General features: G+C 45.7%; 1 protein-coding gene across 2 annotated transcripts; it reads right to left on the bottom strand.

Annotated features, from left to right (window-relative positions):
* Positions 1-1,268: 1,268 nt before the first annotated feature.
* LOC308469706 (E3 ubiquitin-protein ligase TRIM7-like) lies at positions 1,269-24,013 on the bottom strand. 2 transcript variants are annotated; one of them, XM_080992558.1, is made up of 7 exons: positions 23,009-24,013; positions 15,251-15,346; positions 13,449-13,679; positions 7,838-7,860; positions 7,275-7,387; positions 5,578-5,613; positions 1,269-3,499 (listed from the first exon to the last, which is right to left on the bottom strand). In XM_080992558.1, exons 1-7 carry the CDS (start codon positions 23,573-23,575, stop codon positions 2,985-2,987), a joined length of 1,581 nt encoding a protein of 526 aa, XP_080848684.1. In that variant the 5' UTR covers positions 23,576-24,013; the 3' UTR covers positions 1,269-2,984. The 2 variants fall into 2 exon arrangements, with proteins under 2 accessions (XP_080848684.1, XP_080848683.1); XM_080992557.1 differs by having other exon boundaries at positions 7,275-7,390; positions 23,009-24,003.

The following is a 24,013-nucleotide window of genomic DNA, read 5'->3' on the forward strand; positions in this document are numbered from 1 at the left end:
GGAAAGTGCAAATAAAAAGAATAAAAATATAAATATAATAAGAAAAACTAAATATTGTGGTCCATTAAATATAATCAGTTATACTACCATACATTATTATATAGATATATAAGTACTATTATTATCCTAATATATGATTATTAATAGCCCACTATATTCTGTATAAACTTGTTCCAAACGTCAATGTTCAGTTGCCATCACCCTTAACATATTTCAGTTTCCAAGATTCTTGTGGGGCAAATGTACTTTATGTTGTGCACGCAGCCTTAGTTCCCATGTATCGTAACTAAGACAGAGAGATTTCTCAATTTGGGGAACTTCCTGCCTCTGGAGTAATTGGATATGAAAAGGAGCAATGAAGGAACTGTTATGTACTGAAGTTCTCACCCTGGGCCAGCAGGGGGATACTGTAGATAGTTTTCACTCAGGTCCACATATGCAAATAAGGAATTGAAAGTGATGTTCAGTGATTGGATAGTTACAGAAAGTTGTTACTGTTGCTTTGTAGTTGAACTCTATATAAGCAGGTTGGCTGAACCCTTCAGCTCAGTTCTGTTCGGCCTGTGAATAAACAAGAGCTGTCTGAAGAATCGCTGTGTCGTCTGATATGTTCGCCCACAACTTAACAGGAACTTAGCATACCAAATCACTGTGTATTTCCACTCAGACCAATTTATGCCCAATGCTTTCTAATGTAGGCCATATTTTAATTAGATGCTGTCCTCGCATCCTAATAGGGCTTTCCCTAGCCTGAAAGGTAGCATTTGTTTGTTCATTTGTTTTAAACTGTTTTTAATGTTGCATTTTGAAATTGCTGCAACCTGAAACCTTATGGTGAAGGTCAGGGTAATAAATCAATTAAATAAATTAAAAAGCAATAATGCGCAGCCAAGTAGGGGCGGGAAGGGGCAGCTCCCCCCCCCATTGACAAAAATCAATAAAAATATATTGCTAATGGAGGTTCTGCCCCCCGCTAACAAAAAGCCTGCCGGCCCCTAACAAAATTTCTTGCTATGCCCATGATGCGTACAAGATTGAATATCAGCCTTTGAGCAACAATCTGTCTTCTTCCGAGAAAGAAGGCATGATATCAGAACCATATGGGTGGGAAATGGCTAATGGCTGACTGTAATGATACCAAATGCATTGATGTCAGTTATTTAAAAGATGTCAGTAATTTTAAAAAAGATTACTTCATCCTCCCCCCCCCCCCACAGTCAAGGGGAAAGTCCAGAGACGTTTGCTTCAGAGAAAAGATCAATACACACTTATGGTATCTCTGTACTAACCAATTTATTTACAAATGTACAAATTGAGCAAGGAGGATTACAGAGGCACAGAAGCAAGTACACAGGAGAGCAGTTCTAGGTTCACAGCTACATCAGGGCCATACAACCCCGCTCCCCCCAAAATAAGCTCAACCTCATAGCAAATCTGTCAGTCAAACCGTCTTTCAAGTCTCCTTGCCCTTGCTCAAGCTAAACAAATTAGTTCCATCCTGCAAATGGATGCAATTTGTAGGCACATTCCAAGGTCATATTTAGATAAGGAGCAACTTAAGCACCCATTGAACGCTTCCAACAATGGCTAAGCCTAGGCAGAGAGCTTGAATTGTATGAAGGCAAAGACAGAAAGAAAGAGGGTGGGATTGGGCCATATTCACAGGTACTGTTTGCAAAGGCCTTTCAACAATCAGCAAGTTTCAAAATGCTCGTCATCATGCGGTCAAACTCCGTGCTGCAGAATTTTAAAAAGTAGGTATAGAAAACCAAATGACGTATGTATGATGCAAACCGTTTGAGAGCTGAAAGGAGACTCCGTAACGCAAAAGGGACTCTTCTTCCCAGATGAGACAATTCTCTAGAAACGGTTTTCAGGGTTATGCTGGGCCAATAGTCTGCCTCCAACAAAGAATTCTGGGCATTCTAGTTTGGTGAGGACATTGATAAATCTCTGGTAGGGACCTTTCACATCCCTCGCAGTGAAGCAGGAATGACTTGGGTCAGTTTAAGTCTGTGCAGTGACTCAGAGTCAAATTTGGGTTCCCAAATGCCTCTGGCTCCTCAACGCCAAAAATCCGGACGTAAATGCTCCAGTTTTTGAACGTTTTTCGGAACCCGAATGTCCAACGCGGATTTCGCTTGAGTCAAGAAACTCTTGCAACCAGTCAGAAGCCACGTCTCAGTTGTCGAACATTTTGGAAGTCAAACAGTCTTCCGGAACCGATTACGTTCGACAACCGAGGTTTGACTGTGTGTTGATAGTCAAACTGATCCAGTACAAAGTAAAGAAATGACAAAACCTGACACAAAGTCATAGTGTAAAATTTGAATCCAAACATTAATGTTTCCACGTAATGTCAGGGAGAGAAACAGGAGGATGTTTTGCCCGTTGTAGCCAATACAGTACTCATTCTGCATTAATTAATGGTGATTAAAAGGGTTGTTTGTTAAACCACTCCGGAAACTGTCGCTCTGTGAGGGGAATTAACGTCTCCTAAAGTGCCCTTAACAAAGTACAGCTCCCAGAATGCTTTGGGGGAAGCCATGACAGTTTAAAGAGAAAAGATTTGGATTTGATATCCCGCTTTATCACTACCCGAAGGAGTCTCAAAGCGGCTCACATTCTCCTTTCCCTTCCTCCCCCACAACAAACACTCTGTGAGGTGAGTGGGGCTGAGAGACTTCAGAGAAGGGTGACTGGCCCAAGGTCACCCAGCAGCTGCATGTGGAGGAGCGGGGAAGCGAACCCGGTTCACCAGATTACGAGTCCACCACTCTTAACCACTACACTACACTGGCTCTCTGAAGGCATTTCCCACCCCCAAGCACTTTTCCTGCAGCCGCCACAAGGTTCTGTGACTACGAGGCCCTCCTCGGTGGTGGCCCCCAGGGACAGACACCTTGGCATCGAAAGCAAGCGGGCTATGGTTTTTATTGCGCGCAAATAATGTAGTTGCCCACCCTTTTGGAACGAAGCTGCTCTCAGGAGCAAAGTTTAATGTAGGTGACAGTGGAGCAAACGGAGAATAGGGGGAACACCCTCTCCGTAAAGGCGACGTTGAAGGTGAAAATGTGCTGCATGTTGTCAGCGTTGTAGAAGGACACCTCTTCCCCTTCGTAGTCCAAGTAAACCCTCACTTTGTGGAGCCTCTCGGGCATGAAAATCGGGGTGCGCTTGGGGACCGTGACTGCCCAGTACCGCCCTCCCGTTTGCTGCAAGGCCCAGATACCCTCTTCAGGGCTAAACTGGGTCAAGCCTTTCCTGCGCACCGACTCCTTGGCCACCCCAAAGGCCCAGCCGTCGGCAGACCCCACCTCCACCTCCCAGTAATGCCTCCCCGACTTGAAACCCTCAGTGGACAGGACGCGGGAGTTGGTGTCGAAGCGCTTGGGGTTGTCAGGTAGATCTTGCTTTCGGCAGCCCATCCTCACGCCCTTGAGGTCCGCCGAGAGGATGAGGAGGTGGTTGGCCGTCTCTGGGTCCAGGAGCAGCTCCTCTAGGAGGCAGGATAAGAGCGTTAAGTCAACCCCCCGCGGGAACAACAGAGAAAATTAACAGGAAGGGCATATACTGGCCTCGGCCCAGTATACCTGAAGGAGCGTCTCCACCCCTATTGTTATGCCCGGACACTGAGGTCCAGCGCCGAGGGCCTTCTGGCGGTTCCCTCCCTGAGAGAAGCCAAGTTACAGGGAACCAGGCAGAGGGCCTTCTCGGTAGTGGCGCCCGCCCTGTGGAACGCCCTCCCATCAGATGTCAAGGAAATAAGCAGCTATCCTATTTTTAAAAGACATCTGAAGGCTGTCCTGTTTAGGGAATTTTTTCATATTTTAATATTTAATGCTGTACTGTTTTTAACACTCGATTGGAAGCTGCCCTGAGTGGCTGGGGAAACTCAGCCAGATGGGCGAGGCATTTATTATTATTATTATTATTATTATTATTATTATTATTATTTATTGAAGTTCTCACTCTGGCCACCAGGAGTATCATGTATATAGTTTTCACTCAGGTCCACGTCAGTTACTTTAGGTGAGAAACCTTGGGTTGTTGTTGCTACAATGTTGACATCCGGCTGCCTATAAAAGCAGGCCGGCTGAGCTGTTTGCTGTTCAGTTCTGTCCCTTTTTTAAAAAATCTTTTTTTAATTTTAAAATAATTCAGCATTAATACACACATATTGCGAATATACAAGCATACAAACATACATTTCATACAATCCTTAAAAATATTCAAACATACCTAAATTCTGTTCCAGCTTACAAATAAAGAGCTGCTTTGGAGAAATCGCTGCGTCGTCTGCTATGTCTACCCACTATTTAACAATTATTATCTGGGCAAACATTAATTATACAAAGGAGGTTGAAAGATATAGGCAGTGCTTTCTTCTGCGGGGATGCAGGGGTAAATTTTGTGAATTTCTGTACTTTTGTCCATTAACTGTATTTATTTTTCCCAGTTTGAGCTATAAAATGGTGATTTTTTTTTGAGTCAAAATGAGAGTACCCCTAAACATTTTTTTAAAGAAAAAAAAGGGCACTGGATAAAGGAGAGGAATTCCTTCAGGAACTTCCCCTGGTTGCTATCTGCCTACCAGTTCTCAGGCAAAGGGGATTAAGGAGGCAGAGGAAATATTTAGAGATTTTAGAAGAGCCAAGATGCTTTTGGATTGCTCTCCTGTACTATTTTAGACATGTGGTCTATATATTTATGTATGTTTATCTTATGCAATTATCAACATTTATTCTATATTTGAGACCTTAGAATTCCTATGACAGGTTTCACAATTTGGACATCCAATGCCCTTTTTAAATGTGTTGGAGTCTTTTTTGTTTTTATTTTAATTATGTATTTTGTGCTTGTATCTTGTGATTTTATCTTGTGAACTGCCCTGAGACCTGCGGGTATAGGGCAGTAGACAAATTTAAATAATAATGTTTTAAATAGGTTGTGCTGGGATGAAACACAGAGACATAAGATAAGTACCGGTAAATTAGGATCACAGCATACATTGAATGCACATTCAACGTACGTTTAAACCACAGGACTCTCCCTCCCTAAAAATTCAGAGAACTTAAGAGCGCTGAGAATTATAGCTCGGGGGGGGGGGGAGTGTAAACTGCACTTCCCATGATTCTTTGGGTAAAGCCACACAATTTAAATAGGAGTTGAATGTGCTTTAAATGTATGGTGTGGGCATTTCTGTCCTAGGTTCTTCATACAGCTCAAGCATTCTCACTTTGCTCCTCCCTTAATTAGGCTGGGAAACCAACCGCTATATTACATAATCCCTGACAGGTGGCCATTCAGCTTCTGATTCGAGTATCCACCACTTTCCCAATACACTTCTGCCCAAAGCCAATGCAGCAACCATGAGCTTTTGAGCTATGACTGTATTCAGTGACATTACTGAAAACAGAGAATACAGGAGACTGGCAGAGTTTTTATTACATGCCTTGAAAAGCAACCCTTGAAACTCATTTCTGGATATACGTATTAACACACACAACGTCTGCTTTGAACATTCAGGTGTATGATCTGGTTCTTCAGAAAATCTAGCTAATTACCAGCACTTACCTTTCTCACCTTTCCCCAATTCATCCCGCAGGTGATCTGAAAGAAGAGGAAGCCCATTAATGAAAATCAGGGCTAACTAGGAACAGCAGAAAGAGATTCTGTCCAAACACCATATACGTACATATTATACTATACAGTACCCACTATTTTTCATTGGGTACACAGGTTTTTTTGCAGTGTGTGTGTGTGTGTAATTTAACTTCTCTTGCAATTACAATCAGCTCCCTGGATATGCATATACACTGGTACCTCCGGTTGCGAACGGGATCCGTTCCGGAGGCCCGTTTGCAACATGAGCAGAACGCAACCTGCGTCTGTGCGTGCGCGGGTAGCGATTCACCGCTTCTGCGCATGCACATGACGTCATTTTGCACGTCTGCGCATGTGCGAGCAGTGAAAGCCGGAAGTAACCCTTTCCGGTACTTCCGGGTCGCCGCAGGATGCAACCTGAAAACGCGCAACCTGAAGCAAACATAACATGAGGTATGACTGTACGCAAACACACACACACAGAGACCCATACAAGAGAATGGAAACTGTTAGTAACCTCTGTGTCATAAACAAATACCGGTCTTTCCCAAGCCAGCGCCTTCCAGTGGCTGATGGGAGTTGTAGTCCAAATTATCTGGAGGGCATCAGCTTGATGAAGGCTGGCACAGACCAACTTGTTCCATGTTCCAGATCTGCTGGTTACAGCTCTCTGCATCAGCTGATTGTCGGGGCTTGCAGAATCACATGCACAGGGCTTCGTAGGTGCTGCTGAACAGGTTACCTGCAACCTCCCCGCCCCCAACCCTGCTGTCTCTTTACCTGCCCCATACCTGATGCCAGGTGTAGGGCAGGTGGGCGTGGCTAGGCCAAAACGACTTCACTGGCCAAATGATGGGACCAGGAAGCCCAATTTAAGACCAGAGGCCAGAGGTTCTCCACCCCAGTAGCACAGCATTCTGATTCCAGCAGTGACCACCCAGAGTCCTCTGGGAAGGCCGCAAGCAGGGCATGGAGGCAGCTGCTCCCCCCCCCCCGTTATTGCCCCCTCCCTCTGAATATGGAGGCTGCTCCATCAGAGTGCTCTGATGGTGTTTCCTGCTTGGCAGGGGGTTGGACTCGATGGCCCTTGTGGTCTCTTCCAACTCTATGATTCTATGATTCTATGATTCCTTACGGCCACCATGATTAATAGCCTTTGGTAGAGGCAGCAAATCCCACCCCTGTCCGGTGCAAAAGAAGAATATACAGCAGGCACCCCACAAACTGCTGGCTACCAGGAGAATTTGTCTAAACCCTTTCGGAAAATCCAGCTAGCACAGAGGCCATCACTGCACTACAACAATGCATCCCATTAGTCCAGGGGTAGTCAACCTTTTTATACCTACCGCCCACTAATGCATCTTTCTTGGTGGTAAAATTTCCTTACCGCCCACCAGTGCTCAATGGAAGGAGGATTCAGCTTGTGCCGCAGAACCCCAAAACGCCCACTAGTGGGCGGTATGGACCAGGCTGACAACCCCTGCGCTAGTCAATTAAGAAAGCAGTTCTTTCAGGCTGTCTTCTGTAAAATCAATAATGCAAATTGTTATCAAGACTGAAAGAGACTGCTCTGTGCTGGGCCATGGCATGCCACAAGCCAACGCTTCCGTTTCAGATGCTAAAATACCGAGAATAGATTTGAACGGAGAGGTGTTGCTTCTCTTTACCTTTGAATTTCTTTAGCACTCCCTTGAGGACCACGGTCTTCAGAGAAAAATTGCAGGTGTGGCCCTTCATGTCAGAAGAAACGGGAACCGGCCTCTGACATTTAAGGTCATCGCTCCTGACAGGTTGCGAAAATTAGAAGAGTTACTGAACTGAGAGTTACGACAGACAAAAGAGCAAAGCTTTGCCTCCCAGTTTTGTTTGTTTTTTAACATATGAGGCTTCAAGGGTTGAACTTCACCCCAGTGGCTTCGCTGCTACACAAATAAACAAGAAAATAACTCTTCCTTCTCCCTAGCCCTCCCCACATTCCCTATTTCTGTCTGAGAGCTGCCAGTCTGGCTGCCTATGTAGGTGATGGAAAGCTGAGATTGCGAGGGTGGGATCATATTCACACTCAAAGTGGTTATAAGGAGCCTGGGATTTCTAATGACCCGAGAGAGTCATCTAGGCTGCAGCCTGCAGAATATGCCTCAGAGACTCTGCTTCCCTGAATGGCTGACACTGACCTTTCAGCTGGTTCATGAACAAAGAACAAAGAGGGGGTGAAATTGCAGCTCCGTACCTGATCAGGGCACTTGTCACATCCTGGAAGAGAAAGAAGAAGAAGAAGAGTTTGGATTTGATATCCCGCTTTATCACTACCCAAAGGAGTCTCAAAGCGGCTGACAATCTCCTTTCCCTTCCTCCCCCACAACAAACACTCTGTGAGGTGAGTGGGGCTGAGAGACTTCAGAGAAGTGTGACTGGCCCAAGGTCACCCAGCAGCTGCATGTGGAGGAGCGGGGAAGCGAACCTGGTTCACCAGATTACGAGTCTACTGCTCTTAACCACTACACCACACTGGAAACAAGAGAGGGGAGGGAAAGAGGGTTGGGGGAAGAGCAGTCGTCTAACACGTTTCATTCCATTCCATTATTGAATCAGAACCGTCGAGCTGGAAGGGACCCAAAGGGCCATCTAGTCCAACCCCCTGCAATTGCTTCCCCTTTTATTCACATAAATTCCAGAAGCAATGGGTGGGATTCACCTAACCAGTCGCGTCAGCAGAATCTCACACAATTTCTGCTCTCGCAAGAGGGCTTCCCCCATCTTCTCACCCCACCCAGCAATCAACTTGAGCGGGGGGGTGGCGGTGTCAGGGCGGGTATCGGTAGCAGGTCAGCAGTAACTCACAAGGTGTCAGTGAATTTAACTTTTTCAAAGAAACAGCAGCTTGGGTCTAGTGAGCCCAGCAATTCTTCCCCATAGATCTTGCCCCAATGAGGCAGTTGCGAGGATGGAAGGTCCTTGCCTTCCCACAGCTCTCCAAGCCTCCTTCTCCTCCCCTGGGTCTTTCCCAAGCAACCTGAGACTCCGACGCCTTGTCTGTCTTTGCTCCACCCTCTTCATACCTCTTTGGGCTCTGGGAGACCAGGGGAGAGGGGAGCTGGTCACAGCAGGAGGGGGAGACTCCTTGGCACCCTCAGCAGCCTCTTGGTCCCCTTCCACTCCAGCCTCCGCCTCCAGGCTGCTCTCTGCCACAGCCTCTTCTTGCTCACTAAACCCTGGTGTTTTCCCCCCAGTAATTTTTTCCAAATATCTTAAACACAATACAGCTTAACAATATTATTCTCCTTTAAGTCTATATCTTATCCGAATTAACTTCCCTCCACCCCTCTTCTGGCTTCTCTACATTGCTCTTACTTAAGCATGATTGCTATATATGCATTCTATAAATGTCTATAATTCCTTAATAAATTTTTGTATTCTACTTTAGACATACATTCCTTATTATATTACAGCATTACGTCTTGTGGTCTAACCAAATGTTTACAATAAACGTGATGAGTTTTATTTCAGTCCTGTGAGTGTCTTTATTTATGTACAGTGGTACCTTGGGTTAAGTACTTAATTTGTTCTGGAGGTCCGTTCTTAACCTGAAACTGTATTTAACCTGAAGCACCACTTTAGCTAATGGGGCCTCCTGCTGCTGCCGCGCCGCCAGAGCACGATTTCTGTTCTCATCCTGAAGCAAAGTTCTTAACCCGAGGTACTATTTCTGGGTTAGTGGAGTCTGTAACCTGAAGCGTATGTAACCCGAGGTGCCACTGTACAGATTTCTCTAAGTATACCATAAATTTGGACCATTCTTTTCGGCATTTCGCATTGTCCTGCTGTTGGATTCTTCCAGTTAGCCTTGCTATTTCCGCATACTCCAATACTTTCTGTTGCCATTCTTCAATTGTCGGAATATCCCTGCTCACTAAACCCTGTTACCTCTTTAGCTTCCGACACCTCCTCCTCCTCCTCCCGGTCTGCTCCCTCTGGCCACTCATCGTCGTCCCACCACCAATCCCCGGGCTCTGAGCCTTCTTCCCCTGGGGGTTCCCATGAGGGTCCCCCAGCTGCTGCCTCCCACCACTCCTCAGCATCCAGCCAGTCCTTGACACCCTGGAACAGCATGCAGGGGGAAGAGAGGAGGATTGTGTAGAACCAAACGGTGCATATTTGTTCCTTAAGGCCTGTAAAGGCCATCTTGGTAGTCAAGATAACCCAGAGACTAATTAGTATTTGATGCAAGAATGAGCTCACTATGTTTATCCGTTTGCTTTGATATATGCTAATTGGCCTGCTTTGATGCCACACTTATCTCTGTTGTCTTGGCACGCTTGGCTATTGGCCTAGGAAGAGGAGACAGAGTTTGATGGGAGATTCTGGCCAAACTGACGTGTGGCGTTTTTGTCAGTTTGCATTTCTTTGTACAGAAAGTATTGATCTGATATGTAGAGATTTTTCCTATTCTGATTAGTTCAAGAGGGTCCTAGAAGGTTTATTCTCTGTGTTATAGAAGGTTTATTTCTATGTGAATGAAACAGGAAGGAGGTTTTTTTTTGTTTGGGTTACATTTCTTCCGGGAAGCTGTGTACAGCTGGTAAACTGCTTCTGTTATGTTTCTGTCAGGGTCTCACGCACTTTCTGTTTTTCTGTCTCTTTGTTCTCATGTTCTGTTTCTGTATGCTTAGTGTTAAGGTTGAGCCTTATTATAAGTTCTTTTAAGTGTAAGTTTTATTGTTTTTTGCTGCAACTGGATTTTTATGGACTGTGCCAATCCTGATTACACTGGACTTGTGACCATTATACTCATTTGCCTTCAGTAGAAAGTAAAGCTCTGCTGGATGAAGTACAATTGCCTCTGGTCTGTTTTTTTGTAAACTCTGCTACATGTTTAAGATATTTCCTGCTCCCCCTTCATGGGCAACAGTTTCCTGTGCAAGTAATGCATAAAATGTTTGCCCAGGAGTCAAGAGTCATGACAGACACTTGCTGTTTCTGTGTTTGCCCCAGCAGCGTAACTTCTGCAATCGCCAACCAGGGTGTGTGGGGTGAGCTGTGGGGTGGAGCTGCAGCCTGCTCGCAGCACTGGATCCCAGCGTCGGAGAGGGGCATCCCTCTGGCATTTCTGACATCCTTCTTTGGTACCCCTGAATCAAACCACTTGCACAGGTGTTATGTATTCCATGGTCTGTGTTTGCCTGAGCTTGAGTCCGGACCAGGCATCCCCAACCTTCAGCCCTCCAGATGCTTTGGACTACAATTCCCATCATCCCTGACCACTGGTCCTGTTAGCTAGGGATCATGGGAGTTGTAGGCCAAAACATCTGGAGGGCCACAGGTTGGGGGTGCCTGGTCTGGACTAAGGATTCTGAGCCCCTGTGTTCTGATTCGATACATGATATCCAATCACAGTACGTATTCAGTATTTGGGCTTATGCCATTGGCCCTCAAACTCTGAGTCATGATTCGCAGCTTGGAAGTTTAGATAGCCAATCACGTTGGGAGTGGGAGTGGCCCAGGCCTTCAGAAATGTATATAAGAAGTTGCTTTGCCCCTGTTGTCCAGTTCTGTTAGTTCAACAAAGGTTCTTGCTGTTATCACTGTGTCTTGCCTCGTGGGAACCTACCTATACTTCAACAGGCACCTCCTTTGGGCCTGTGGATGGGCAAGGGACATTCCATCTGGCAAACCTAAGCGCTTGTCCTGATGGAAGGATCGCCTTGGTGTAGGACATTCTGGTTTTCTAGTTGCCAATCCATCCTGCTGCATCTACTGCCATATAGATGCGGGGTCACAAATGCTTTTTCCTGACAGCTGACTTCTGTGTATAGCGGCAGCTGTCTGGAGAAGGGCTGGAAGCCCTCGGAAAGGGTGTTCAAGTGTTTAGTCCACAGCCACCACACTGCCACCAATGCTCATACCAGAATTGCCCACCATTTGTGGAGTGGTGGTTAAAATATAACATGGACGTGGTTCGGATTTGATAGGTAGAAGACAGGGTGCAGCAGCAGGAGAGAAACAGCAACTCTATTGGAAAAGGGGTGGGATGCTGGCAAAAATTAGAGAAAAGACAAAAATGCTTTTTGACTGTATATGTTTAAAATGTTGAAAGTTAATAAAAGTGTGTGTGTGTGTGTGTAGTGGTCTTTCTCATGTATGTTAAGTCTGCAAGCTGCGCATATTCCATCAGCTTAAGTTGCCATTCTTCTTTGGTTGGGACCTCGCTCGTTTTCCATTTTTGTTTTATTGATTCTACATGCTGTATTAACCTGTCAATCATATAGTATGACATTTGCTAAAATTGTGATGTTCAGCTATCAGCTTACTTTTTTCATGGCTGATTTGTTACTACAGTAGTGTTATGTAGATTGCAAGTGTTCTACTGATGATCTGCTAATTATTTTACATAATGTTGTTTCATTATGTTTTGCTATGTTACTGTTATTTATTGTTTGCAAGCCACTTTGAGACTCATTTGAATGTAAAGTGACATGGAAACGATGTCCTTAGTACAGTATGCTATGTATAGAAAGAGACCACAGCCCAGATTTCTGGGCTACAGCCATCCTCAGCGAGGAACGCTGCAGCCTTTAAATAGGTCAAAGAAACTGCTTGGCATGGGAACATTAGGTGCAACTTGAGAACGGTGGCAAACAGAAAAATCAAGGCTTAAAAATCAACACCACAGAACACAGCTTTTATGCAAAGCAATTTTAAAGTGACGGGGGTGAGGGGGAGTATTTTTCTCCCCTCCCCCCAACAATACAGAAATCAGAAAATATTGTTTGTGAATTGAAAGAAACTCAGTCCTGTTTTAATTCAAGTTGTTGCAGATGTCAGGGCGACCGACATTCTTCCTAACTCCCTGGCTCCTCTGCTTTTGACAGCTGCTCGATCCGCAGATGTTAGCAAGTCATAATGCTTCGGTTTGTGCTGTAAAAAGCTTCACCTGCAACTCTCAGCACCCTTAATGAAGAGTTGTTAGGAGATCCTCGCCTCCATGACCTACAGTCTCCAGAGTGGCTTAACAATCAATCCTTCTTCCCAAGAAACTTTGGGAACTGTAGTCTGTGAGGGGAATAGGAGTCTGCTAACGACTCTCAGCACCCTTAACAGACTATAGCTCCCAGAATTCTTTGGGGAAAGCTATGACTGTTTGAGACATGGGTGGCACTGTGGTGTAAACCACTGAGCCTTGGGCTTGCTGATTGGAAGGTCGGCGGTTCGAATCCCCGTGACAGGGTGAGCTCCCGTTGTTCGGTCCCAGCTCCTGCCAACCTAGCAGTGCGAAAGCACACCAGTGGAAGTAGATAAATAGGTACCGCTGCGGCGAGAAGGTAAATGGTGTTTCCATGCGCTGCTCTGGGTTCGCCAGAAGCAGCTTAGTCATGCTGGCCACATGATCCGGAAAAACTGTCTGCAGACAAACGTCGGCTCCCTCGGCCAGTAAAGCGAGATGAGCGTCACAACCCGAGTCGTTTGCGACTGGACTTTACTCTCAGGGGTCCTTCACCTTTATACGACTGTTTGAAGTGGTATCATGGTGCTTTAAAGTATGGCATGCATGTGGCCTAGGAGACCACCCTAAATGTCAATATTCTGGTCAAATCCAGCACTGCCAAGGCAGAGATAACATGGCTTTTTACTTTCCTTGAGGAAAGCACTTTCCTGCGGCGAGGTTTCTAAGTACTTGATCAAGAAAGTACAACAGGTCATGCAAGTTCTGCAAGTGTGCACACATCCAGACATCTATTGTGGTGCAGTGTGTCAGATAATTTATAGGTGACACTGGTGATAATAGGCTTGGCTTTACACAAAGGTTCTGGGATGCATGCGTAATTTTTTTTGGAAAGCTTTACCTTGAGGAAATCAAGCACTGGCTCTTGGATTTTGTCTTCCAGGTCAGCAATGAGTTTGTTGAGGAGAGAAATCTCCTTGGAGAGCTCGGTGATGTTCTCGTTCTGCCTCTTGGTGATGCCCTTCTCCATCTTGTCCAGCTGACCCAGAAGAAGCTGCTCTTGTTCATGCAGAAACTGGCGCATCCCTTCAAATTCAGAGAGGACCTTCTGTCTCTCAGTCTCTATAGTTTTCTTAAAGAAACAAAACCAAGATTGCCAGTTAGCAGAAGGCCTAACACCACCAAACAGTCTCAAAACACAACTTTGGCCAGCTAACGTCAGAATGGTGTCAATAAAAGGGCCCTTCAGAACGGTGGTTTTGGGGTTTTTGGTTTGGCCGCTTGCCTCTTATAGATTCTAACCTCATCTACACAAGATCACAGGTTTGTAAGGGACACCTGGGTGTCATCCAGACTGACCCCCTAAAACCTGTAACCTTACTGTTACTCTGCCTTTAAAAAGAGCCTCTTCTTAAATTACAAGTGAGGACATCTACTGTCGTGTTTTGGGATGACAGCCAGACTTACACTTTCCAATACATGTTGCCATCACTTTCCTTATTGCAAAAAGCATTATGGGATGTAGGCTAGTTGCTTACAAGCTCCAAATCCACTTTAATCGTGTAACCTGAATTTGCCAGTATGTGATTTGAATCCTGCCCCCAAAAAGATCCAGGAAGCATCTTTTTGCTTCCACAAAGGCTGTAGATGGAGAGTAATGATAAATAAGTACAAACAATAGATGGCAGCAGAGGATAAGGAACAGAGTTATAATTTGCAAAAATAACAAGGGACACTCCTGACCTTTCACCTAGTTTGTCATCTGCACTGTAAATTTGTGCTCTGAGTCTGTTATGAGTTGAAACTGCTTTAACCAGCCACGTAAGCAAGGTGCCTGCCCATGAAGTCAATTGGCACACAGAACAAAGGTCTTTGGCTGTGAACCTGTTGCTGTGGAACTCATCCAGATACCCCTTGTATTCTACTGTCATGTAACCCAAGTGAGAGCTGGACCATAAAGAAGGCTGATCGCCGAAGAATTGATGCTTTTGAATTATGGTGCTGGAGGAGACTCTTGAGAGTCCCATGGACTGCAAGAAGATCAAAACTCTCCATTCTGAAGGAAATCAGCCCTGAGTGCTCACTGGAAGGACAGATCCTGAAGCTGAGGCTCCAATACCTTGGCCACCTCATGAGAAGAGAAGACTCCCTGGAAAAGACCCTGATGTTAGGAAAGATGGAGGGCACAAGGAGAAGGGGATGACCGAGGACGAGATGGTTGGACAGTGTTCTCGAAGCTACCAGCATGAGTTTGACCAAACTGTGGGAGGCAGTGGAAGACAGGAGTGCCTGGCGTGCTCTGGTCCATGGGGTCACAAAGAGTCGGACACGACTAAACGACTAAACAACAACAACCCAGAAGCAATGTTAAAGCACATTTATATTCTCTCTTCTGAGTGAAGATGTAGCCAAAGATATCTGTTCTCTGTGTAGCAATGCTTGACTGCGGGATTTCGAATTCAAATTCAAATTCTTGTCATGCTCTGCGGCTTCAAGAGCAGCTAGATGGGCAGATATGTGCAGTGCATGATAATGCTTATCTCTGCTTTACCAGCTACACACTTCATCACAATATCAAGCTGTTATGAAAGGCAAAAGAGTAGCCCCCCTCCTCAACCCTTTTCAGCTCTGTTATATTATACCCCCTCATTTGAGTCAATACTGTACCCATTTGCCAGCTTGTAAGTAACAACTGATACCCACCAAAAGGTCTTGGCTTTTCTTGTCGTCCTGTGTTTTGAATTCCAGAAGCTCCTGTCTCTCTTTCTTCAAGAAATCCAGACGGGCCTGAATTTGTTCCTAAGATCCAAAAAACATAAAATTGTTGGGGGTTTTTTATAAAAAAAAGTTCCTGCATTTTTCATGTACTTTGGGATCTGTTCTGCAGGAGAAAGTCCACCAAACAGATTTATACTGATAACTGAGAGATAAAGCAAAAGGCAGCCCTGTTTAGGGAAGTTTTATTTAATATTTAATGCTGTATTGTTTTTAACACTTGATTGGAAGCCGCCCAAAGTGGCTGGGGAAACTCAGCCAGATGGGCAGGGTATAAATAACAAATTATTATTATTATTATTATTATTATTATTAGTCAGTTGGTTCCATCACATATTTTTTGCTGCATCAGGCTGCAGTTCACCATCCGTATAAAAACGGCATGCAAAATATTACAAGTTTAGCATCCAGCTGGTAGGGGTGGGAAAGACCTGCTCTCTGAGAAAGACTCTGGCTATATATATATATATATATATATGGCCATAAAAACAGTACCAACTATTATGTTGTGGGTGAACATATCAGACACAGAGATTCTTCAAAGCAGCTCTTTATTTGTAAGCTGGAACAGAACTGAACAGCAAAGAGCTCAGCTGGCCTGCTTTTATAGGCAGCCGGCTGTCAACATTATAGCAACAACAACCCAGGGTTTCCCGCCTAAAGTAGCTGACGTGGACCTGAGTGAAAACTACATACATGATACTCCTTTTGGCCAGGGTGAGAACTTCAATACATAACACCAACCTAGATGGACCAATGGTCTGTCTCAGTTTAAGGCAGGGTCCAATGCTACTAATGAGAAGGAGTTGCATTAAGTGGGAATCCAGGCACAGAAATCTTGGCGGGACAGTGATGCAGAAGGCTTAATCTCCGGAATTGCTGCTTCTCAAGCAACTACGTCATTCTGTTTATTTACTGCATTTTTATCCCAGCTTTCTTCCAGGGGGCTCAAGCTGCTCTGCAATAATTACACCCACCTTATCCTTATAAAACAGCCCTGTGAAATAGAGTAGGCTGAGAGATTGTGATAAGTCACCCATTTGGGCCCCATGGTGAGTGAGGAATTGAACCAGGATCTCTCCAGTCTGATAAAAGTGGGAAATCCTATTGGCAAGAGGAACGCCAGGTTATGCAGAATTCATTGGAACCCTCCCCCAGGACCACGTCATTCCTGACAGCAACTTGTATTTTTGCAGGGATTTGAGTAGGTGTGTGTGCGTGCTCCAATACTTTGGCCACCTCATGAGAAGAGAAGACTCCCTGGAAAAGACCCTGATGCTGGGAAAGATGGAGGGCACAAGGAGAAGGGGACGACAGAGGACGAGATGGTTGGACAGTGTTCTCGAAGCTACCAGCATGAGTTTGACCAAATTGCGGGAGGCAGTGGAAGACGAGTGCCTGGCGTGCTCTGGTCCAGGGGGTCAAGGCGAGTAGGACATGACTAAACGACAACAACAAGTGTGTGTGCGCGCACACGCGCATGCAGGGCCAGATTTAGGTTTGATAAGGCCCTAAGCTACTGAAGGTAATGGGGCCCTTTATATGCCCAGCTGTCCTTTGTCAACAACAAATTGTCGCTGTTTTTTGTGTTGAATATATGCTATATGGTAATTTATGGAACTAATAAATATCTAAAGCCATTTGCACATGTTGCCATGCAACCAGTCCGTGCAGAATGTAGGCACCCTATATATAGAAATGAGCGAACCAGTGATATTTTAGGGAGCAGGTTAGCAGGCGGGGCCCATGACTTACATCATAGGAGCCTAAACAACGCAAAACCCTGTTGCTGTATGTAGGTTTTATTTTATTTGTTTTTTATCTTCTATTTTGGAAACGTACATCCAGTGGTTGTTTTGTTCTTTAAATTTTTTTGGGGAGCCCCAAGAGAGTGGGGCCCTAAGCTATAGCTTGTTTAGCTTATATGTAAATCCGGCAGTGTGTGTGTGTGTGTGTGTGTGTGTGTGTGTGTGTGGAGTTGCAAGTGGCAGGTGCCCATTAGGGTTGCCAGGTGTTTCAAGCCAGCGATCCTGCCTCCACTCAGAAGCTGAAAGCAGAGAAAGGCGATGCTTTTGCCTTGCTATTCCACCTGGCAGCACCACATGACAAGGATTTATTACACCTCCAATGTTTAATTTCTAAAATTAGATGCTTCTGGACTCAGATCTGGCTCAGAGCTGCAGTCTCAGACTTGGAGGAAGGGTTAACAGTTCTCACGTAGGCCACTGTCACAATGATGATTGACAAGGGAGATGCAGTCCACAGTTGGCTCTGTGTTATTTCACATGCTTAATGTTGATGGATACCGAACACATCCATGATTGAACCTCATGGTAATAGGTAATAATAAATATTGATAGCCATGCCAGCTGCAGAGAGCAGAAGGGACTTGGGATCCAAAATATCTGGTTGGGGAAGTCTGGTGTATGTAGTGTGGCTTAGCAGGAGAGCCTCATACTTTCACAAGACAGCTATTCTTTTGGCTTGAAGTGTGAGAGAGACAAAAATGGCATTAAGCACCCCTGTATGTATGCAAACATCTGGCAGTCTGGATTGGGCTGTGGACCACTAGCCCCCAACACATAACCTGAGAGGTTCAAACCTAGTGATCCCTGGCTTGGATGAAGTCCTGCTTACCACTTTAATGTGCTGACCTACAATAGACATCAAGGAGTATTAAAAGGAGGGTCGTCTTCTCAATGTGCTCAGGCATGGATAGATGATGACTAATATGCAGCCATGTTTCAGCCGGAGAGGGCGGGATACAAATAGGTTTTTTTTTATTGTTGTTGTTAAGGTTGCCTCCAGACTGACTGCATTTTGCAGGAAAAATAATAAAAAATAATAATTTATTATTTATACCCCGCCCATCTGGCTGGGTTTCCCCAGCCACTCTGGACGGCTTCCAACAAAATATTAAAATACAATAGTCTATTAAACATTAAAAGCTTCCCTAAACAGGACTGCCTTCAGATGTCTTCTGAAAGTCTGGTAGTTGTTTTTCTCTTTGACATCTGGTGGGAGGGCGTTCCACAGGGCGGGCGCCACTACCGAGAAGGCCCTCTGCCTGGTTCCCTGTAACGTGGCTTCTCGCAGTGAGGGAACCGCCAGAAGGTCCTTGGCGCTGGACCTCAGTGTCCGGGTAGAACGATGAGGGTAGAGACACTCCTTCAGCTATACTGGGCCGAGGCCGTTTAGGGCTTTAAAGGTCAGCACCAACACTTTGAATTGTGCTCGGAAACGTACTGGGAGCCAATGTAGGTCTTTCAAGACTGGTGTTATGTGGTCTCGGCGGCCGCTCCCAGTCACCAGTGTAGCTGCTGCATTCTGGATTAGTTGTAGTTTCCGGGTCACCTTCAAAGGTAGCCCCACGTAGAGCGCATTGCAGTAATCCAAGCGGGAGATAACCAGAGCATGCACCACTCTGGCGAGGCAGTCTACGGGCAGATAGGGTCTCAGCCTACGTACCAGATGGAGCTGGTAGACAGCTGCCCTGGACACAGATTTGACCTGTGCCTCCATGGACAGCTGTGAGTCCAGAATGACTCCCAGGCTGCGCATCTGGTCCTTCAGGGGCACAGTTACCCCATTCAGGACCAGGGAGGAAATGTAGGTTTGCACAGTTAAAGTGGATTAAAGTGCTCTGCCAGCCTTGTGCCACTAACCTACTTTAAAAAACAAACAAACAGACTTTTTGCAGTTAGGAAAGTGATGGGGAAATGCACTGAAAAATGTGGGGTGAACAAACAATGGGAACCTGTGCATGTACACCTGCACAAGCAAATCAAGATGAATTGTCATCGTTGGTACCACCTTTCCTGCAAATAAATCAGAACAAATGCTCAGGAAAGATCAGACCTAGTCTAACCTCTATGTAAGCCTCAATAAACAGGTCATTTAGAGGAGCCCTAAATGTCAATTTGCACTGCTATCTGCACGTCCTGACAGATCCCTGTTCCTTAGTACCTCCCAGCTTGGCTCCCATTCAGAGCTGGGCCAGGAGGCTTAGCCTTGGTATGTTTGCATTGCCCGTGCTAAGTGATGGCCCATGTGGACAAGCTCCCTACATTCCTATTAGCAAGCGAAACCTGGAACTAACCAGTGATTCATGCATGGAGCGGTAGCTGTTCTAGCTAAATTAACCTGAAGGCCTAAATATACATTGCCCAGGCGATCTGTGACTTGATCGCCCAATGTTTGTTTCTTCTTTACATTATTGCAGTTAGCCAGGGGACTCCAAAAATGATCAGAGCAATGGCACAGTGGCGTTGGGATTGGCTGTGTTATTCCTGCTTCCACACAGTTTTTCAGTGGTGGCTGTGGAATGTCCTCCCCTAGTGAGCTGCACCTGTCTCCTGTTTTCCCAGGCATCTGATGGCTCAATAATACTGTTCCTGGCAACCCCAAGGTTATTGGACAGAAGAAAGTTTTTTACTGTGACTGCTTGTTGGGGTTTTTTAAATTTAAATTATTTTTGGAATGTTTTAATCTGTTTCGGAATGTTTTCCTTTGTTTTCCTTTTCTTTCTGTCTTATTTTTTCTTTTTAAAATTTTTATTTTGACAAAGTAATAATCATACATAACTAGGAATAAAAATGTGCATCCCACCCCCGAGACCATTCCATTGTAACTATCCAACCTCCCAGAATTTCAACTCCTCTTAAGATGGTTTGACCCCTTTCCGTTTTAACAGTACAAATTCTACAAACACTTTCAATATCTCCTCAAACTCGTTTCTCCTGCATATTCCCCAGCTTACCTTAATGGCACATGTTAATGTATCGTTAATGGCTATATCCCACACCTCTTTATACAATTCTTCCATTTTATTTTCTGCTTGCCCCTTCCACTTCCTAGCTGTAATAATTCGTGCAGCTGTCAATAAGGGGTTTGGTGTTTTTTTAATGTGTATCTGCTTGCCACCCTTGGGGAGGAAAGATAGGAAATAAATTCAATTCAAAAAAAACAAATCACTGATCTGTTCTTTGTTTATTACATTTACGTCCAACCTTCCTTCAAACAAAACTAAAAGTGGCATAGCTTTAGTTTGTTTCATTTAGGTCTCACTTTCTTCCGAAAAGCTCATAGTGGCATGTGGTTTGACACAAAAACACATAAACACCCTTCAGGTTGCAACAGTAATTTGGCAACAACAGACGAAGTGCTGCTGCTCCCAGTTCCTGCATGTGGGCTTCCCATAGGCAGAGGGAAAATTCTGGTCGAACAGAATGCAGAACAGAATGACCCAACAGGGTTCCTCTCATGTTTGCTTTAAACTCACAACAATCATGTAAGGTAGGTAAAACTGAATGGGGGCTGTCCCAAGGTCACCCAGTAAACCCCGTGGCCGAGCGGAGATTCGAACCCACAACTCACCAGCCCTATCACAACACCTGGCTTTAACCTAGGGATGGGGAACCTGGTGTCATTGGACTACAACTCCCATCTTCCATGACCACTGGCCATGCTGTCTGGGGCTGATGGGAGTTGTAGGCCATCCCTGCTCTAAGCACCAGATCGCATTAACCCTGGGGTTCCCCTGTAACTTCCCATGACAGAACAACGTAGCTTCAACAAGATTGCTACGTAATGTGCAGTCAGACCATAGCCCCGATTTGAATCACTGCCCTTTGCTGAAACCTTGGGTACCTATGTAAATTGGGAGCCCTTCATGGCAGCTGTATTAAAAATAAAAATAAAAAAGGAGACCCAGCGGCAGATTCCCAAAAATAATATAATTATAATAATAATAATTTATTATTTATACCCCGCCCATCTGGCTGAGTCTTCCTAGCCACTCTGGGCGGCTCCCAATCAAGTGTTAAAAACAATACAGCATTAAATATTAAAAACTTCCCTGAACAGGGCCACCTTCAGATGTCTTTTGAAGATAGGATAGCTGCTTATTTCCTTCACATCTGAAGGGAGGGTGTTCCACAGGGCGGGCGCCACCACCGAGAAGGCCCTCTGTCTGGTTCCTTGTAATCTCACTTTTCGCAATGAGGGAACCACCAGAAGGCCCTCGGCGCTGGATCTCAGTGTCCGGGCTGAACGATGGGGGTGGAGACGCTTCTTCAGGTATACAGGACAGAGGCCGTTTAGGGCTTTAAAGGTCAGCACCAACACTTTGAATTGTGCTCCAAAACGTACTGGGAGCCAATGCAGATCTCTCAGGACCGGTGTTATGTGGTCCCCAGTGCAAAGACCACTTGTGTAAAGGGAAGTTGGTGGAGGACCCGTAGCTCGAGCACAGAACAACTTGCCCCAAAATCTTCCAGGGCCAAAGGACCAGCCCTTCTAAGCCTACAGCCATCCCTCCTTCATCAGCTGTAAATTCTATTTTAAGTTGCTATTGGCACTGCACAGCCGAAGAGCAAGCTGGGCTCCTGCTCTCCAGAGAAACAGTGTCAGCCTGTGACCTTATTCCCACTTTGGGAACTCTCCCTCCCAGAAATAGATCGGGAATTTGGTTACTTGCTTAACCTTTTCCTGCCTGACAAGGACAGGCAGCACAGGTGCAACTTACGCCTGCCCTCTAATGGGAAATTCAAGCTGCAATCTATGCACCCGTACCTGGGAGTCAGTCCCATTGAGCTCAATGGGGCTAACTAGGGAGCAGAGATATCTAGGCAGGCACTGCTATGCTTGGCTATTCTAAGAAGCCACATCCAGACTAGAGATGGGCACACCTGTCCATTTTTCTCTCAGCTTCTCATTTTTTTTCTATTCTCAAGGCCTGCCCTCCACAATTCCACATCAGTTTGTGCATTTTTGTAAACGAAAACCACGTCCTTGTAAAAACTCAGTATTTCAGTGCAAATTTCCCCCCACCGACACAACTTCGTGTGCACTTTTGAATAAAATACACATTTCTGAAAAGCAATTTCTCTTCTACGATGCATTCCTGTATAGTATTTTCACTGATGTATGCACTTGTATGCACACTTTACTCTAGGACGTGCATATCTGCACACATTACGTGACTGGAGAACTGCGCTCCAAAATTTGGAGACATGCAAATTTGGGGAGATCGCTGTGTTTTAGTTGCATACTGCTTTGGAAAGTGCAAATTAGGTTTGCTTGTAAATGCAAACGGAATCAAATTATCTGTGTACATCCTTGAAACCTGCAACTTTCAGCTTTTGAGACCAGTTTCTATCCTGTGCCTTTAACCAAAGTCCCATATGGAACTTTTACAGTTTAAATAATATTTATATCCTGCCCTTCCAGAGGTGTCAGGGGAGAGAGAGAGAATACAGCCTGGGTCCTATCTAGCCATATGGTAATGGGGGCAGGGGGGGGATATTTTCTGACTGGAGGGCCCGATCATAAACTCCTGGACCCCTTGTGGGCCAAATCTGACAGGTGAATGGGCTCTTATGTGATGATGACAACATCCTGAGGGGCCTCAGAGAGTGACAGGCGCCAGTGCTCTTGCTCTCGTTCTAGGCCTCCTGGAAAAGCGAAAACCAAAGGCAGTCAAACCCTGAGATCCAAGGGTCTGCCATTCCTTCCCCTCTGCTCTCCCCCACTCCCCTTCTACAAATTCTGGAGAGAACTTTCCTCTCAGCTTTAAGGGTTGTCTTCTTAGCAGCAAACAATGTCCGTCTAAAGGCCTGTGAGCATTCCAGCTAGGGACCACTCCCACCACACCTGCGCAGAACACCAGCGCATCAGATCTCTTACCTTGTATTCCTGGGCAGCCTCCTCTATGGGCACCACGGTGTGCGGCCTGTGGTCCCGAGACCGGTCGCACACCACACAGATGGTCTTCTGGTCGTCCTTGCAGTAGAGCTTCAGGGCTTCCTTGTGCTTCTCGCAGAGCCCGTCTTCTTCCAGGCCCTTGCCACCATGCATGATGAACTGGCTGATGATCTCCGACATGTTGGCCAACTGTCTGTTGGGCCTGAAGCTCTTCTCCTTAAAAACCTCCCTGCATTGAGGGCAGGGGAAGTCGCTCTCCAGGCTCTTCCAGCTCTTGGCGATGCAGGAGCGGCAGAAGTTGTGGCCGCACTCGATGGAGACGGGGTCCTTGAAGTACTCCAGGCAGACCGAGCAAGTGGCTTCATCCTGAAGGTTGCCTGGCAGGAAGACAGCAGCCATGGCTCCTTCCTGGCCGGCTGGAGTGCCGTCGCCTCTTCCTCCTCCTCCACCGTCTTCTTCTCCTTTAACTGCATACAGGGAACGAATGCTTGGCACAAAACGCAAGGCGGGCCTTCCCGAGCCAGAAACCAGCTGGTGCCCCGAGGTCATCTCAGGAGTTTCTGGTTTCTTAAATTGGCAACAAGTCAGGACCGGGAAGCGAAGTGTTTAGGCCTGTTCGGAGTTTCAAGAGGGGAGAGAAAAGGAGCAGCAGAAGGCCTTGTTTGGGCTGCGGATAAAGAAGAGAAGCTTCCTGTGCCCGCGTGACGGGTGGCATTTCGTTTGCCTCATCAGGGTTGGGGATAATGATTCATTTCTAACATTAGAGCTGAGGAGGCTCCACCGTGCCAGAATAGTCATTCCTTTGCATCTGGACTCTGTCCCCGATAGTCTCAGATGTATAAGGGGGTGTTATTGGGTTGTTGTTTCTGTTTTTAATCGCAACTATTTTGTGTTTTTATATTGTGATTTTATCTTGTGAACAGCCCCGGGATCTGTGGGTATAGGACAGTATACAAATTTAATAAATCATCACCATCATCATAAACC

The sequence above is a fragment of the Podarcis pityusensis genome, assembly GCF_964106645.2.
Source record: "Podarcis pityusensis genome assembly, chromosome: 2".
NCBI lineage: Eukaryota > Metazoa > Chordata > Lepidosauria > Squamata > Lacertidae > Podarcis > Podarcis pityusensis.